General features: G+C 40.4%; 1 protein-coding gene across 1 annotated transcript; it reads right to left on the bottom strand.

Moving 5' to 3' along the window:
- Window positions 1-843: 843 nt before the first annotated feature.
- On the bottom strand, window positions 844-16,345 carry smg5 (SMG5 nonsense mediated mRNA decay factor). Its single transcript, XM_007570533.2, has 22 exons — window positions 15,902-16,345; window positions 15,492-15,590; window positions 14,557-14,680; window positions 13,534-13,690; window positions 12,757-12,846; window positions 12,397-12,486; window positions 11,299-11,377; window positions 11,100-11,225; window positions 10,364-10,432; window positions 9,959-10,188; window positions 8,749-8,886; window positions 7,680-8,573; window positions 6,773-6,933; window positions 6,612-6,687; window positions 5,717-5,892; window positions 4,646-4,804; window positions 4,484-4,543; window positions 3,750-3,909; window positions 3,492-3,582; window positions 2,991-3,065; window positions 2,765-2,903; window positions 844-2,096 (listed from the first exon to the last, which is right to left on the bottom strand). Exons 1-22 carry the CDS (start codon window positions 15,964-15,966, stop codon window positions 2,013-2,015), a joined length of 3,342 nt encoding a protein of 1,113 aa, XP_007570595.1. The 5' UTR covers window positions 15,967-16,345; the 3' UTR covers window positions 844-2,012.
- Between the last annotated feature and the right edge of the window lie 83 nt (window positions 16,346-16,428).

Below are 16,428 nucleotides of genomic sequence, written 5' to 3'. Positions count from 1 at the left end.
TTCTTTGCAAAATTTGTAACTTCAGCCATGATATCATTCAACGTTTATGCACCACAAATCTGGAACAAACGTCCAGAAAACTGCAAAACAGCTGAAACACTGAGATCCAAATCAAGACTAAAAACCCACCTGCTGTTGAACCATAACAAAAGGAACATTACCCAATATATCTGATGTGTTTGATGATTCTAATGATGCCACTTGACAAAATACAATATCTGTTATAGCGCTTCACAACTGTTTACTATCTCATGTTTTTGTTAAACACACATTGGTAGATGATCAGTTTTTAATGATATAATGAACTTAATGTTGGTTTTAATGCTTTTATTCATTCAAAATTATTCCTTTATTTATATTTTCTATTTGTGTGGTTTATTATTTGTCTATGATGTCACCAATTCAATTATGAAATTCTTATTTGTAATTACATGGTTAAACATCCAATCAGGATTATGCTGCAAGCTTGTTGGTGGACACAAAAAGGTGTGTAGTTGTAGCTAAAAACTTCTAATTATTTAATTCCTTTATAGTTTAAAATGAACATGTCACATGTTGATTTAAACACATATTTTGAAATAAAATAAGAATCTCCTGTCAATTTCCTATATCATGAGTATTTAGACTCAAATCAAACTTTTGAGCATGAATGTCTAATTTGAACACTTCAAAAGTTACCAACCTAATTCCTGTCTTTTAAGATGTTTGCTGAATAATCGTTTCACCCTGTAAAACAAAAATGGCTGAAAAGCATGTTAAAAGGTGAATGCAATCTCTTCTAGACCTGGACTTTACTTCTAGGTCATCTGTTACTATAGTTGAGCAGAAAAAAGAGAAAAACCATAAGATCAGCATCAGTTTCTCTTTATTGTTCATTGCATGGCCACATAAACTGGTTCTCCTCTGCACTGTGCATGATGGGACAGTCACTATGGAGATGGTGATGTCGATGGGATACATTTCAGGAGTTTACAGACACAACCCAGACCCCCGCCCCGCCCCGCCCACAGGACAGGTCGGCTGATCTCCACCAATCAGCTCCCACCTACCTGCTCCGTCTAACCTGATAAATAGATTCTGCTTCTGTTCAGGATTGGTTCAGTGGATCAACACACAATAACAAGCCCTTCCCCTTTCCCTTAGACATTCCTGTGTTTATCATTCAGATTCAGCTTACAAAAAAACAAAACAAAAAAAATAAAGAAAAATAACATCATTTGGGTACAAAAATAAAATCCAAATGAAAATCTTCCAACAGGTCAAAGCCTGCTGCGTTTTCTCTTTCTTTTCTCAGACAAATAGCACAATACGTACGTCACTGGTCACAAAAGTACACCGCAAATAAGGAAAAAATAAATCCAAATAAAATAATTAAAAAACCCCACATATTAGAGAAACCATAGATCCGTCTTCCTTTGAGCCTGCGGGCGACGAGGCGCCTGGTTTGGTTCTGATCGATGGAAGTCAGGCGGCGCCTCCTCCGCCGCTCAGCTCGCCTTCCTGACCCCGTTTCTGGAAATCAGACTGAAGGAAAGAGGGAAGGGAAATCCAGAACACTGCTCTAAATATCTATATGGATTCATCTCGGCGTGAATGAGTTTGTGTGTGCGGATTCTCTCAACACAAATGTACTCGTTTGCTAACATATACAGTGTATTCCTGGTTAGAGGTGAACCAGGGGCACGCCCATCCCAGCGCTTCCTCCCCCGGCCGCCGCCGCCACGCTCACGCTTTATGTTTAACAAACAGAGGTGGGAGATCTGCTGCTTCTCATGTTGCCTGCCTTTTCTTCTTTTGTTTTTATTTATGTTTTATTTTTTAACCTCCTCTTTATTTCCGTTTCAAGCCCTCAAAACTTTTAACTCTTCGATCCAGCTTTCTTTTGAGTCGTTTTTCTTTCCTTTTTGGAGACGCAGATACACACAGAGCAAAAGAGTGGGAGAGAGAGAGGGAGCGAGTGTTGTCATCGATCAGCTGCTCGCAGCACTGACAGCTGCCCCCCCGGTACGCTCTCAGCCGATCTCCTTCCACTGGCGGTAGAACTCCACGATGTTCTTCAGCTCCATGCCTGCGGACGACGCAGCCTGGGTCGCCGACTGGCAGAGACAAGAGCAAGAAAATAAACACCAGATCTGAGCTTCAGATGAAGAAATATTACTTCTTACCTTATAACCACAAACTTCAATACATTTCTTTAAGAGTTTATGTGAAACAAAGTAGGGCATAAGAGGTAGAGGAAAGAAAAAACTTTTTTTTTTTAATGAATAAAAATCGAAGGAGTATTAGTGGCTGTAATCTACAGCTTTTCACCCTGGAATCTCCAACTCCACCATTATATTATTTTTGGATCTAAAAAAGAATGATCCAGAGAATGTGTGTCAAACTCAAGGCCCGGGGGCCAAATGTGCCCCGCCGCAGCCCCGCATGTGGCCCTCTGGACTTCAAATTACATCAATAAGTTGATTGGAACATGAAAAAATGTAAATCAAGATATTTGATCAGTTTTCCAAGGAACTTAGAAATCATTCTGCAAAGCTGCTAAGACTTCTTAAAACTTTATCATAATAATCAGGAAATTATTACAGCAGCTGAAAGCTACTTATAACCTCTGAGCGTTTTGTACATTATGCTCTATACGTACATAAAAACTAAAAACTGAGTATTTTGTGACAAAATTAGCAGATCAAAATGTGAGATGTACAGAAAGCGAATCAGTGGACGATTTGGAAATTCTGAACGTTAAAGAGCCGAAAGAGAGTCGGACCTTCATGGCGGCAGACCGAGCACAGAGCTCGTCCACCTCATGTCCTGTCAGGATGGTCACCATGCCGGCTGTGTCTTCGTCTCCGTTGCTCTGGGACACCGTCAGCTGTCGGCAGCTGTCCACCATCTTATACAGATGCCTGCAAACGAGGCGGATCAGAGCAGAGGAGTCAGATGGAGAAGAGGTTTCACTCGGCGAGAGACGACTGGCATGAAGCGAAGCTCACCAAGCTTCGATGTCCTGCCGCTTCAGTTTATCCCTCTCAAAAGTGCGACCCGACTCCTTCTGACAACGTATGTACCTGAAGACAGGAGATTTAGAGGAAGGACATTATTAGTATGCAACTGTAACACTGACTTATTCTAATATGTTTGCAAAAACATATTTTGACGATAGAATTTTAATCTTTAAAGAACAGTCATTTTATTGCTATTTTTTGATTAGAAAATAAAGAAAACATGAACGTTTTTAAAAGGAGGATGAATTTTTTCTTTATTATTTACCTACTTGTTCAATATTTATTGAAAATGATGCGGAAAAAAGGACAAAACTTGCAGTAATGATGCAATTCAGCTTAAACCCATTGCAAATATGCATGAAAAACATTTAAAAAAAAAAGCTAAAAATGGCATTTTAAATATCATTTCCATTTAAAAACATTGCTTAGCAACCCTCAGTGGATGGTCCAAACAGCCACAGGTGACAGATCCCCTCAGAAGACACTGACCTGTTTCCTTTGCGGAATTCCGACTCCAGGAAGCGGATCCCGTCTCTTGCACCACCGTTTTCCTTTTTTAGCCGATCCAGCCCGTCAATCACTGCAACACAAATAGAGCAAATATTAATAAAAACTAAAAAAAATCTAGCTTTCAGAGACCTGTAAAGTAGACTAGAAATAACCTATGACACATTTACGGACACCGGTAAACATTTGCGAACTGATCTGCGCTGCGTTTGGCTGGTGCAACATCAACGACTTCCTGACCTGTTCTTGGGATGATGATGATGAAGCAGCCGCTGCTGGCCAGGTGTCGGATGAGGTTCAGATGATGGCAGAGGGCGGCAGCGTCAGGAACCAGGTAGGGAGACATGGACGACTGAGCTTTGGGCTGCTGAAGGCTGCCCTCTAGCTGCGAGACCTCCAACTGCAGATTAGGACCAAAGAGAAGAAAGTTTTACTTTGAGTTGGTATGGAAGACCATTTCTGCCATGAAAGAAAAAACAAAAGCTACACAGGAAGTTATAATTAGGAGAATAAATGTCACAATTTTGAGATAAAACATCCTATTAACGAGAATAAAAGCCAATTTTGAGTTTTAAAGTCATAATTTTAACTTCTTCAAAGTAATAATTTTAAGATGTAAAGTAAATTATGAGATTCAAAGTCATAATTAATTACGAGACCAGAAGTCATTACTTTGACTTTGAAAGTCAATTTCTACTTTAAAGTCATAATTTTGACTTTCAAAGTTATAATTATGAGACAGAAAGTTGCGCTGTTTCTTTAAGGGGATTTGCTGCAGTATATCAAAATTATAACTTTAAAACTCAAAATTATGACTTCCTGTTGGACTTTTATTTTTTTGTTCCTGGCGGAAATGGATCTCCATAAGTTGGCACTAATTCAACAACATTAAAATATTGTTGGAACAGATATTTCAAACTGCGGCGCCTGTGCGGTGTTCCTGCTTTGATTTTAGCTAGAGGCTGATAAATAACCTGCAGTCGAAGTTGGGCCATGTCCCTCATCAAACGATTCCGACGGGCCTCCTCTTCCGCCTGGACAAATCACAAATAAAAATATTTTATAGAATAAACATAAGTATTTGTTGTATTATTTCAGGGTTGGGCTGTGGGTGTGCGTGTTCAGCCGTCGCTCACCATCCTGAACTGGGCCTTCGCCTGCTGCACCAGATTGTCCTGCTCCGATTGGCTGATGCTGGTAAAGATTCCTGCCTCGGGGTTGAAGTGCAGCACGTTGCCTTGGAGATTTGTTAGGAAGTGGCCAAAACTGCGAATGCAACACACTCGCAACACACACTGAAGAAAAAAGGAGAGAAAAGAGTTTGCATTTATTGTTTCACATTTTAACTGAAACACACTTAGATTGACATTTAGACGCCTGCTAGCAGATATTTGTTCATATTTAGTATTTGCTGGAACATTTGATGCATTTTTTTTTCTGATAAAAGAGCAGAAGCTTCTCCACACTGAATACTTGTGAGAAAGTCGCAGCTTCACAGTGCAGATGGTGAAAATGGTGAATGTATTTTCTGTGAAGTAGAATCTGTTCACAACAGTCGACATAAATGAATCTGAAATATGTAATTTGGGCTTGATTATATAAAAACATGCAGATCGCTTCCTCCGCACTGCTGAAAATGTTTGAACTGTTTTTAAAACGTTTATTTTGTTTAATAAATGAGGCAGTGTTTTTCCACCAAAACTCCACACCAGAGCTGCAGCACAAAGCATCTGGAAAGAATTCAGTGCTTCACTTTTTCCACATTTTGTTATGTGTCTTATTCGCAGTCTTATTCCAAAGTGCGTTAAGTATTTTTATTCCCTCAAAATTCTACACAGAAATATCCCGTTATCACAATGTGGATTTTTTTTTTTTCTTCAAATTTCTTAAAAATAGAAATCAATGAAGCTCAAAATTGAGCCGTTTTCATTTATCATCCCAAATGTTTCTAAACTTACATGGTGCTAAGATAAATGTATCTACATGGTCAACAACTGCTGACATTACACAACGCCAAATGGTAACTTATATTTTTTGAACCTCTGTGGTTCAAAAAAACACTGAAATGTTCTCCCCTCCCACCAAAATACTGATGACTAGGAAAACAAAAACAAAGTTATCAAATTTGATTTTGATTTTATCTTTCAGTAGAAGAAATATGGAATCATTTGTAATGATGTCATATTCAGTACATATCTGGAGCGTACCTCCTGCAGGGGACTGAGGGAGGCGTTGCGGCGACTGAAATCCAGCCGGCGGTGAGCGACGCTGAGCGCAGGCAGGTGCCGCAGCGCCACATCCTCAGGCAGCAGCAGAGTCGGGCTCAAACCCGGCTGTTCGCACTCCTTTAACATCTCTGTCACCTCCGAGTTCAGCCCCAAATCTGCACCACACACAACAAAATAAAAACATAGATTTTTCCAGGTTTCATCACAAATTGAAGGTAGCACCATTTAACTTTGGTTTCCAGATTTAATTTGCATTTTTAAGGCACCTAAAAATAAATGCCACAGCAGCACAGAAATCAACTGGATTCAGATAAGTGAACCTTTTCAGCTGCTGTGATGAGTAACTGCTGAATTAACTAATAGGATTAATTGTGATTAATCAATTACATAATAAGTTAATGGTAGTTAACTTGAGTATACAGATGTAATATATATACAGTTTCATTTTCACCTGGTTCAAATTCTGAATAAAAAGCTCCTGTTAAACCCTTATGGACAGCATCCGATGATCAATTAGCTAATCCTAAAATTAATAATCAGATCAGTGACACACTATTGGTGCTAAGTCAAGAAGAAAGGACTGAGCTTTTCACATGCTGATGTTAAAAGTATGTTTGCATCCTTTGCTACAAATGATCAAGCGTTCACCAGAGGAATGCTGCATCATTGGATTTTAGACAGTAAAATGTTTCTTAGTTAAAAAAGAAACTGAATTATTTGTTTGCTTGCATCTTTTAATACATTTCTAATTTTGTACAAAAAAAAGGCTTTGGTGGTTAAATGAGAAATCAGCAGGCCATTTTTTTAATCCATTAACTGTCGGAATAATTCGATTAAATAAAATAACTGTTAGTTGCAGCCCTAGTGATCTCACCAGCCTCCAGCAACTTGCTGCCGTCTGGAAGAAGGTTCAGCAGAACCGACAGACGGTTCCACAAGCTCTGCGAACTCTGCAGAGAAAGCAGATCATCCCAGTGAGAAAGACAAACACTTTCATTGCAGCAATAAAACAGGTGTGTTAATGTGTCGGCTCACCTGTGCACACATGAGGATTATATCTGTGTTCGTCCTGAGCCAATCAACAAAGACCTTCACCACCTGCATCAAGCCCTGATTGGACAGAATCTCCAGTTTCTCCAGCAGGGTTTTTTCACTGTGGGCGCTGTGCTGACTTTCCTCCGAGTCCGAGTCCAGGTCTAGTGGAAAACAAGACAGATCAATAAAACCAAGTTATTTTGTCGAGCTATTATGTAGTTCAGAACTGTGAAGTGGAAGTGAAATGACAATAACAGTTCTCAACAGGTACAAGCCACACCTTTCAGATTTCTATCTATAAAGAATCACCAAATTTGCATTAAACTCAGCAGGAAATCAACTGGACTGGGCTGTGGAGTGGACTTTAACTGGGCCAAACACTTAAACATGTTCAGAACAATAATTAAGCCAAAATTATACAAAATATAATATAGATCTGCTGTTGGCCACACCCCCAACCCCCTGAACTCAACATTTACACTTGCACATGAAAATGGTTGCAAACAGATCCGCAATTATACAACCATACATCTATGAAAAGCAGAAGTGGAGCCTCCTGCACAACCAACAAGAATGGAGCAAGTGGTTTCTGGATGGTAAATCAACAACAAAACATGTTTTTTCCAGCAGCCATTGTACAGTTAGTAGGTGTTGGACAGGGCTTGGTTGGCGATGCTAGGTAACGGCACAGAGTGACTCAACAATCTGAATATTTTTGAAATGGCTCATTTTCCAGACACCAAAAAACATGAACTCATTGCCAAAAAAATGTCTGAGTGCTTATTCTTAAAAGCTTGGACTGTTTTTGGAATCAGTAAATGGAAGAACAAAAACGTGGAAAATGTGAATTTTGCATATTAAAATCAGACATTTTAAGCCTGAACTAAGGAGGCTGGATGTACACTACCATTGTCGTTGGTTCCGTTGGCAGTGCCGGGGTTCAGGTCGCGGTGTGAGTCTTCAGGCGGAGGGGGAGCCTCCTGGGAGGGCGGGGCGGAGGTGTCAGTGGGGGTGGAGCCTGAGGCGGCCTGAGGTCTCAGCAGCATGTTGCTGAAGGTGGGTGCGAGGCGGAAGCAGCGTTTGGACTGGAAGAGCTGGGAGGACATGGCCTGCAGGTTGCTGCTGATGCTAGAGTCGCTCTGCGTGAGGGGCCCGTTGGTGCTGGGCGGGGCCTCGCCGTCACGATCCCCGCCTTCCTCCCTGGGTTGCTCCACCTCTTCCCCCTGCTGCTCCCGGGCCGGACCCTCGGTGCTGTCTGAGTTTTCTGTGTCCTCCATGTCCTCCAGGTCTGAGCGGGACTCCTGGCTGTTCATGTCTGAGTCAGTCTCCACGTCGAAAGCGGTCCCTCCCTCCTCTTCCTCAGAGCCACTCTCCCAGCTGCCTTCCTCACCCAGGCCGTCCCTCTTCGTCTCCTTCTTCACAGACGAAGGGTTGAGCGGTTCATCTACTGGCGTCCCCCCTGTGGAGTCAGCACGCACCCTCCCTCCTTCATCGTCTTCCTCGTCTTCTTCGCTCTCGAATCCTTCGCTCAGGTCGCTTTCGTCCTCCCCTTGTCCGCCTTTATGCGCGCAGCGGCGGCGCCGCAGCCGAGATAGGCGGGTGTACTTCTTCTTCTGTCTCTGCTTCTCCTCCTCTGCCTTGTGCTGATCTTCTTCACTGTTCTGCTTTTTGACTCGGACCCGCTCACGGCCATCTTCATCCTTATCCTCCTCATCCTCCTGCTCCAGGGAGCCGTTCTGCAGAGGCCTCTCCTCTGACGGATCCACTTCTGTGGCTGACATATCCCTCACTTCAAGGTCATCTGGGTAAGAGGAGAAACATGCTTGATTTTAGTTTGGTTAAAATATGTCACGTTTCAAGAAAGATGAAACTAGAAGCTGTTTTTGACATTCTACCAAGGGAAAACTTAAAATATAACCAGGCTTTAAATCGACAGAGCTGAACAAACACCCTGAAGTCGATGTTTTCTGACTCACCTGCAGCGTCGGTGTGCAGCGCAGGAACCTGGCTCTCCCCCTCCTCTAGTTCAGCCTGCAGCCGGATGTTCACGTGGTTCACCAGGTGGGAGAACAGAGCCAGCGTAAACGCTATGGACGCGCTGTACTGCTTAGATCCTTAAACAAAACAAGGTTTGTTAGAAGTGAAAAGGTGAATGAAACTGAAACTGTGTGTAGTAAACCAAGTTAATGGTTTATAATCATTTTGAAGCTACTCTTGTTCATAATGATACAAAGAAGACTTTTACTCATCGGGAACAATTTGCACTTTATGGTCCAGGAACACATTTCTATGATATCTGCAGCTCTCTGTTGCTACGTGGCAATAACATCTCAAATATGCACACAACCAGTTTGCTCTGCATATCGGAGGCACTTCTCTTCCTCTTCTAGCTTTGCAAAGGGAAGAATGTTTTATTTAGAGCTGCAGCTGATGATTATTTTAAAACCAATAAATCAGATAAAAAACTGGCACATTCTGCAGATTTTTCATTAAAACCACTTGAACCTTTTCATACAAGATTAGAAATATATTAAAAGATGCAAATACACAAATAATTAATTTATTTTTTAAATAACAAAAGTAAACATTTTGTTGCCTAAAAGTACAGTTTGGCTCAGTTACTGTGTGAGTAATTCGTCCTTTTAGAGTCTACATACTATTTGATCACTAAATTAGTTGACGATTATTTAAATAACAATGGACACCGATCCATTTTCAAAAACGGCTAAAAAACAACAAATGTTTAGGAGTGGAAAAAATATTAAAATACAGACATAAAATTAAATATTTTATTTGGAAATGTTTTATAGTTGAGGCAGAATTTAATTGTATTTTGGGGATTTTACTGCAGTGTTCATGTTTTTGTTTGCTTTGAGGCAGATTTCTTCCATCCGTCGACTAATTAGCAGGTAAACAAATATATATGTCCTAATCGTTTAATAAAACGGGTGGTTAAGAGATTTGGATGTCAGAAACTGGAAATAAATGCTGAAATTCTGACAACTTTTCTTTTTAACTGAAACATTTTTCAGCTAAAAACTTGGGACTGTTTGCAAAGAGATGCAGGAACAAATTGGAAAAAAAATTATATAATGAAATCTGCTTATTTCTTATTTTTGTGTTCAACTGAAAAATGACTGAAATAACCAGGTGGAAAAATATTTTTTTAAAAACACACAAACACACCTCCTCTCTTAAGGCTGTGTACGACCATCAGGCATGTGACCACCATCTTGAAGATGAGGTTGTCGGGCAGAACGGGGTAGGAACTGTCGCTGTGCTGCGTCTGCTCCTCCTCTTCCTCACTCGGACAGGGTGGAGCGCCTCCGTGTGTCGGAGCCGGAAGGTAAAACAGAACCAGGTTGAAGTCCTCCAGCACCGACTGGCAGAGCGAAGTCAGCTCCGTCTCCATCAAGCTTCATTGGGAGAAAAGGGAAAACAAAAGGCAAAGGGTTGGCGGGTCACAGCTTACAGAACATGTTTTCTGATGCACACGGCAGGTTAGAAACTATAGACAGACTCTTCACTGGTGCTACAACAGAGAATAAAGCCAAGAAGGGAAATAAAAAGTACGGCAGCTCAGAGACTGACCTGTTTTTAGGCTGCAGTAGACTCTGAAGGTACATGAAGCTCACCAGGACACGCTTAATGTCTTTGGATCTATGTAGAAACAAAAAAAATGAGTTTTTATTATTCTGATTTAAACAGGAAATTCTTTAGTGACACAAAGGCAAGAATAATCGTAGAAAAACAAGCCACCATCTCTGATTCTACAAAAAAGAATAGACAAAAGTTGATTTTCTTTGTGCACGGAAGAGGAAAGGATGGCAAAGAAGTGAATACTAACTGCTAGGTAATCAAAATCATCATTTAATGTTTCCAGATGGTAAAAGAATATAGTTTTACTTGAATAAGACCCAATAGAGACCAGAACAAATAGACTAAAAATCAGTTTCTACCCAAGAGTTGCCCTGAAAATGGCAAATTCATCCAAACTCTTATCATCCTTCTTAACAACCCGGTTGTTTCTACTTTATATCCTTAATAAACTCATTTATTTATTTGCACTGCCTTTGAGAGTTGCTATTTTTTCAAACTTTTTTTTCTTGCACAATGACACTGAGAGGCTGTTTTTTCCCTTTAGCTTTTAAAGGCTTCTTTGTTGACAGAGTGAAGATGGAAAAGAATAGATTTTCACCAAACACTTTGCTATTTTGACAGATTTTTCAAGAATAGGCCCATTGAGAGCTGTAACTTTAAACCAAAAATGACTGAGTCAAAAAAACAAAACAACAAAAAAAAGCTGCATCTTGGGACTCGTCATCACCTTTGCCGAGACGGAGACAGCTTCTTCATTTCCTGTTTCTTCACCTGGTGGTACATCTTGGCAGCTTTGTCGAACAGACGCTTCAGGTTGCCGTAGGCCCCCTCAAACGGAGTATCTGATTGGATGCTGAGGACAGAATAAATATTCGTTTAGCCTCATGTTAAAAAAATGTTTAAAACTGGAGGTTATGGACCCTCACCATCGTAGGTAGTAGTAGGTTGCTTCCACATTGTAGAACTTGCTTCCTGCCAGTGTTCCCAGCTGGTTGAAAGGCATTCCTGCAGAATGGCAGAAAGGTGGTTCAGATTCATAACCGGTCATTGTAGCCCTTTATTCACTCAACTACACGGACGAATGGACCCCAGCTTGGCTCTTTTTGAGGACAACTCAAGTCAAAGGCCACATTCACACTGCAGGTGAATAAAACTTTTTCATGGACGTCTGAACAGCCCTATTCCAAACTTTTCACCCCCAAAAATCTGATCTGTGCCAATTTTTATGTCACTGATGTGAGAAATGCGCCATAATTCTGCACCAGAGAAGGACGACATATGCCTGTCAAGATAACAAATTTTGCCGGATGATAAATTGTCCCAGTACTTATTGCAATAAACAATAATATTGTTGTTTTGAGACCATTTTCAAGTGATGTATTGATAACAGCATAATAGTGCAAGTTCACCCTCTCAAACACTAGTTTAAAGACATTTTAAATATCCAAAGTAAAAAAAACAAAAATAATAAATAAAATGGAAATAAAAACTGCAAACATCCAAATGTTAAAATTTAAAAAAAATATTAATCAGAATGGAAATGATCAATCTCAATTTCATCTATCATGTGATTAATTGATTAATTTCTTATTGTGACGGGCTAAGCCAGACAGCATGTAATCAGACGGACACAATGGCTGAAAATTACGCATCACATTACAGTCCCACCACTCCTGGTCCGACTCCACATCCAGACAGACTTCTCTACTGAAGCTGCAGTGAATGCTCCACTAAAGGTTGCTGCTGCTAGCTGTGCCTTTCTGTTATTACCTTCCTTGGTCTAGATAAGTTGTATCCTGTCGACTCCTGTTGCTGAACAACTTTAAAACTATCCATAAATGGTGGCGTCTAGTTTTACTTCCATAAACAGACTGATGCTGCTGCGTGATGTCAACGTTCTTCTTCTGCGCATGCAGGTCGCTTTGGGGTCGTTAACCGTTCACACAGAAGTCTCATTGTTGTTTTTAATTAGTAAAATGAACAAATGCAAAGGAATTGAAGTCAAATCATGAATCATGACTCACCAACATGGGGCATGACAGACAAGGCTTGGTGGTAAAATCTCTCTGCCAGCTGTTCAGCTTCCACTCCAGCAAGTTCATTCTGATAGCGCGCTGGTGACCAAACCAGATTACCAAACATTATTGAAAACATACAGACAACAAATGAGCAAAACTGTGAAAACTCTACTTTTATTAAATTCTGACATTTCTAATAACTGAATAAACGTTATTCCTCTTCTCAGACAGCCTGTTCTCACTTCCTTCTATAACACCAGGCCAATTTTCCCACGCACCGGCGATGACACCCACTGGCTGCCTCACACCTCTACAGACATGGATTAGAGATGAGCCGATCTAAATATGCTATTAACATGTTATTACCCAGATCTCCGAGGTAGACCAGACAGCGATGACACGCCATCTGAGCCCACTCCATCTCTCTAGAAGAGGCCGACACGGGTTTCTTCCGACCTGTTGGAAATAATTAGACTTCAAGTCAAAACTGATGTGAAGTTAGTTCCAAAGAAAGAAGCTAAAACCCCATCAGTGGGTTTTAGAATAAAAAATGTGACTTGATGAGCAATAAAAACTGTAAATGCTGAAAAAAAACCCAAACAGAATCCGTACTAGATATAATCCTGATTAAGAAACTAGCCAGTAGTTTGACCTGAAGAAGCTTTTTGAGGAATAAAACTACTGATTCAGACTTTGAAGTCTGAAGGATTCAGCAAATGAATCAGCAGACGTGCAGCTGAAGCTGCAGGACAAATTTCACGGCCCCTGAACTCCAGCGACAGTCATTATGTCTTTCAAAGCAAAACGCAAACTTATAGAATCAGGAGAAGAAAAATCTGAACTGAGATATTATATAGATTTATCATACAGAAATAAAGAGCAAACCACTTAATCTGAAAAATGTTTGGACAAAAATGTATTCCATGAAGTGATTTTAATGGTTCATAGATTTTACAAGCAGTGACTTTGTAAATAGATCCATTAAAATGAAACAAGAAGTAAAATAACTCTTAAATGACATTGGTGTCTCTGGTGAATTTTAGTCTAGGTTTTTCCAAAAATACCCAAGCTGCAGCCAGAAATGATTAATGTAAAGCTTTATGTGTTTTTGTTTAGGGAAGAATTCAACGTTTGAGATCTCACCGATCAGAGGATCAGTGACGTGCGTCCAATCAATGCAGTCCTGCAGCTCCAGCTGGTAATGTGATTGGATGTAGAGCAGCAGATGTTGGTAGAAACCCACGCCGGCGATGAGGTGCGTTCTGTAGGCGCACTCCAGGGCACTGCGGCTGTGGATGTGCTGAAAGCAACAGGAAGAAAAAATGAGGTAGGAGCAACATGAAGAGCTAAAAATGCAAAATGGAGGGAGAAAAGTAACAAAAAACTAAAGTCATATACAGATATGTTTAATATCATATACAGATATGTCAAAACTCCGGTAACACTTTATTTGAAGGGGGTTGAATAAGACTGACATAACACCTGTCATGAACATGAATAAGCCTTCATGAATATTTATGACTGTTGTCATGAAGCGTCATTCGGTAAATTATGACACTTTTAATAGAAAGTTGACATTATTCAAAATGTCTTTGTTATGACAACTTGACATTTACCAAGAAATCATTACTGATATAAATTTGTTATAAAAGTATTACTGATTGCACTTTAAAAATTAGGTAACTTTATGTTATTAAAGGTAAAGTTTAAACAGTAATGATTTTTTGGTTAATGTCAAGTTGTCATAACAAAGACATTTTGAATAATGTCAACTTTGTATTAAAAGGGTCATAATTTACCGAATGATGCTTTATGACAACAGTCATAAATATTCATGAAGGCTTATTCATGTTCATGACAGGTGTTATGTCATGTTTATGACAGTGTCATGACAGTCTTATTCAACCCCCTTCAAATAAAGTGTTACCAACAGATTTAATCCAGGTCTGAAACAGATTTAAATTTAGAACAAGAATAGTTTTAATCCAGACCTGGAACAGACTTAAACCTAGAATTAGAATACATTTTAGTCCAGACGCGGAACAGATTTAATCCAAACTGGGTAGGAATCCTGTGTGTCGCTCTGTTAATCTATATAATTCCAACAGCTGCTTTGTCACCAAAGAGACATTTCCACAGCTGCTGAGTGACTTTTTGCCATCTTACCTTTTTGTTCGTCTTGATAACCTGGATGACCTCATAGTAAACCTTCCTCCAGAGCAGCTCCTCGGCCTTACGGCCGTAGTCAACAGGATGCAGAAACATTAATTTCACACAAAGCTCTCTCAGCCTAGGAAAAACAAAAACATACAACGGATGAACACACAGATAGCTTTATGCAACAGTTGGAGGTGTTGCTACAAGAAAATGCAACCACAGCTCCTAATTATCATTATTTTTATATTTTATGGAGACAAAAATGAGGCTGAACAACAGGCAACAAAAGATATACATAGCTGTTGCTAAAATCCAGTCTATTCACAGAAGAAGTCAACATGTCAGGCAGTTAGAGACAAATGGTATGTTGGGGAAAGCGCCATAAATTAGCCAAAACTTGCTGCAGTCCCATTATGCATCAAACCTTAGAGAAGCTTAATCTAGATGACTCAACAGTAAGCAATATCAGCCAATTAGCTTTTTAAATTTAAAAATAATATATTAAGTATGTCTTTAATGCTTTTCAGTCAGGATTTTGACCAAAACAGCACTAAGAGTGCAATGACAAGTACTGATGGTGTCGCAACAAGTAAGTAACATATTTCTGCAGCAACTTTCACAGTCATATAGTTCACAAAATGATTCAGAAAGGCAAAACGATTGAAACAAAAACAAAACATTAAACAATAAAAACGCTATAGATCTGTTAGTTTTATTAGACCTCGTTCATAAGAGGATTGCCACCCAAATGTATCTACAGATACTTAAACATTTAAGTGTGTCACAAATGTCTCTAATTCTTGATGGTCTAATGAATAAATAAGACAAGTCTGACTGTCTGAACTTCCTTTAAAACAGGAAGTGCTGCAGAGTGACGGTGCATTTGTATAAAACCAGTCACCATTCAGCCTGTAAAGTTTCGGTGAGAGCAGATCTGGACATACTTGTTCCGCAGGCTGATGTTCTCCGGCTTGAAGACTTCTCTGTAGGATGACTTACTGCCGATGATGACATCCAGCTTGTGCACAGACTCCACCACAGCCCTGGATGAAAAGCATTACTGTCACCACATGAATCACCAGAAGTAGCAGTTTGTCACGCAACAAATGTCCTGAAATGTTAAAAAGCTGCAACCCTTTCTGTTTCATTTCTCTGCAACAGGATGAATGACACATGACAGCTAGCTTACGTTCATCAGAGGAAAAAAAGAACCTCATGACAGAGTCAGGTGTAGTTTCAGCTACTAGCATAGATGTATCTTAAACATAACTATCAACAACAGAAACCATCAGACTCGTTTAGACATTTTACTAGCTCATCGGTTAGCTCGACGAAAACGGCCTCGTCCACTCACCTGTAAAGCCGCTTGATAAGAAGGACTTTCGCCTCGGGCTCGCTGTCCTGACCCGGTCCGCTCATATTAGCGACAGGCCGGCAGTTCCACCACACTGCGGGGTCACCGTTTCATTCGGGCCTCTCGACGGAACAGCTGTCGCGGTTATTCGGCTCTGTTCCCCGTTAGTGACAACTGTGTTGTTAGCCAGCTAGCGTTAGCTCCCCGCTTAGCTTTCCCTGTGTTCCCTGAGAGTCTCTTTCTGTCTCTTGAATCCTTTGGCCAACCCCCCTCCACCCATCCGTCCAGAAAAGTGGGTAGGAAGGGGTCCCCGGAGCCTTACGGTTCTTCCAGTCAGCTAAAAAGCTCTATTATCCCTTTTGTGTTATTTTCCGTTCCGGCCATCGCTACGAAGGCGGCCATTATTCATAGCAAGCGCTGACCGCCTGAATATCGCGAGAGTTCAAAAACAAAATTACGAGATTACAGAAGTGAGACGTCAACAATTTCGCCATATTGGTAAGGGAAGACAAGTTGAAAAAGACCAG

Source organism: Poecilia formosa, unplaced genomic scaffold (genome assembly GCF_000485575.1).
Source record: "Poecilia formosa unplaced genomic scaffold, Poecilia_formosa-5.1.2 Scaffold263, whole genome shotgun sequence".
NCBI classification, from domain to species: domain Eukaryota; kingdom Metazoa; phylum Chordata; class Actinopteri; order Cyprinodontiformes; family Poeciliidae; genus Poecilia; species Poecilia formosa.
Note: the sequence above shows the minus strand (reverse complement) of the source record. Positions and strands in the feature narration are given on the sequence as shown.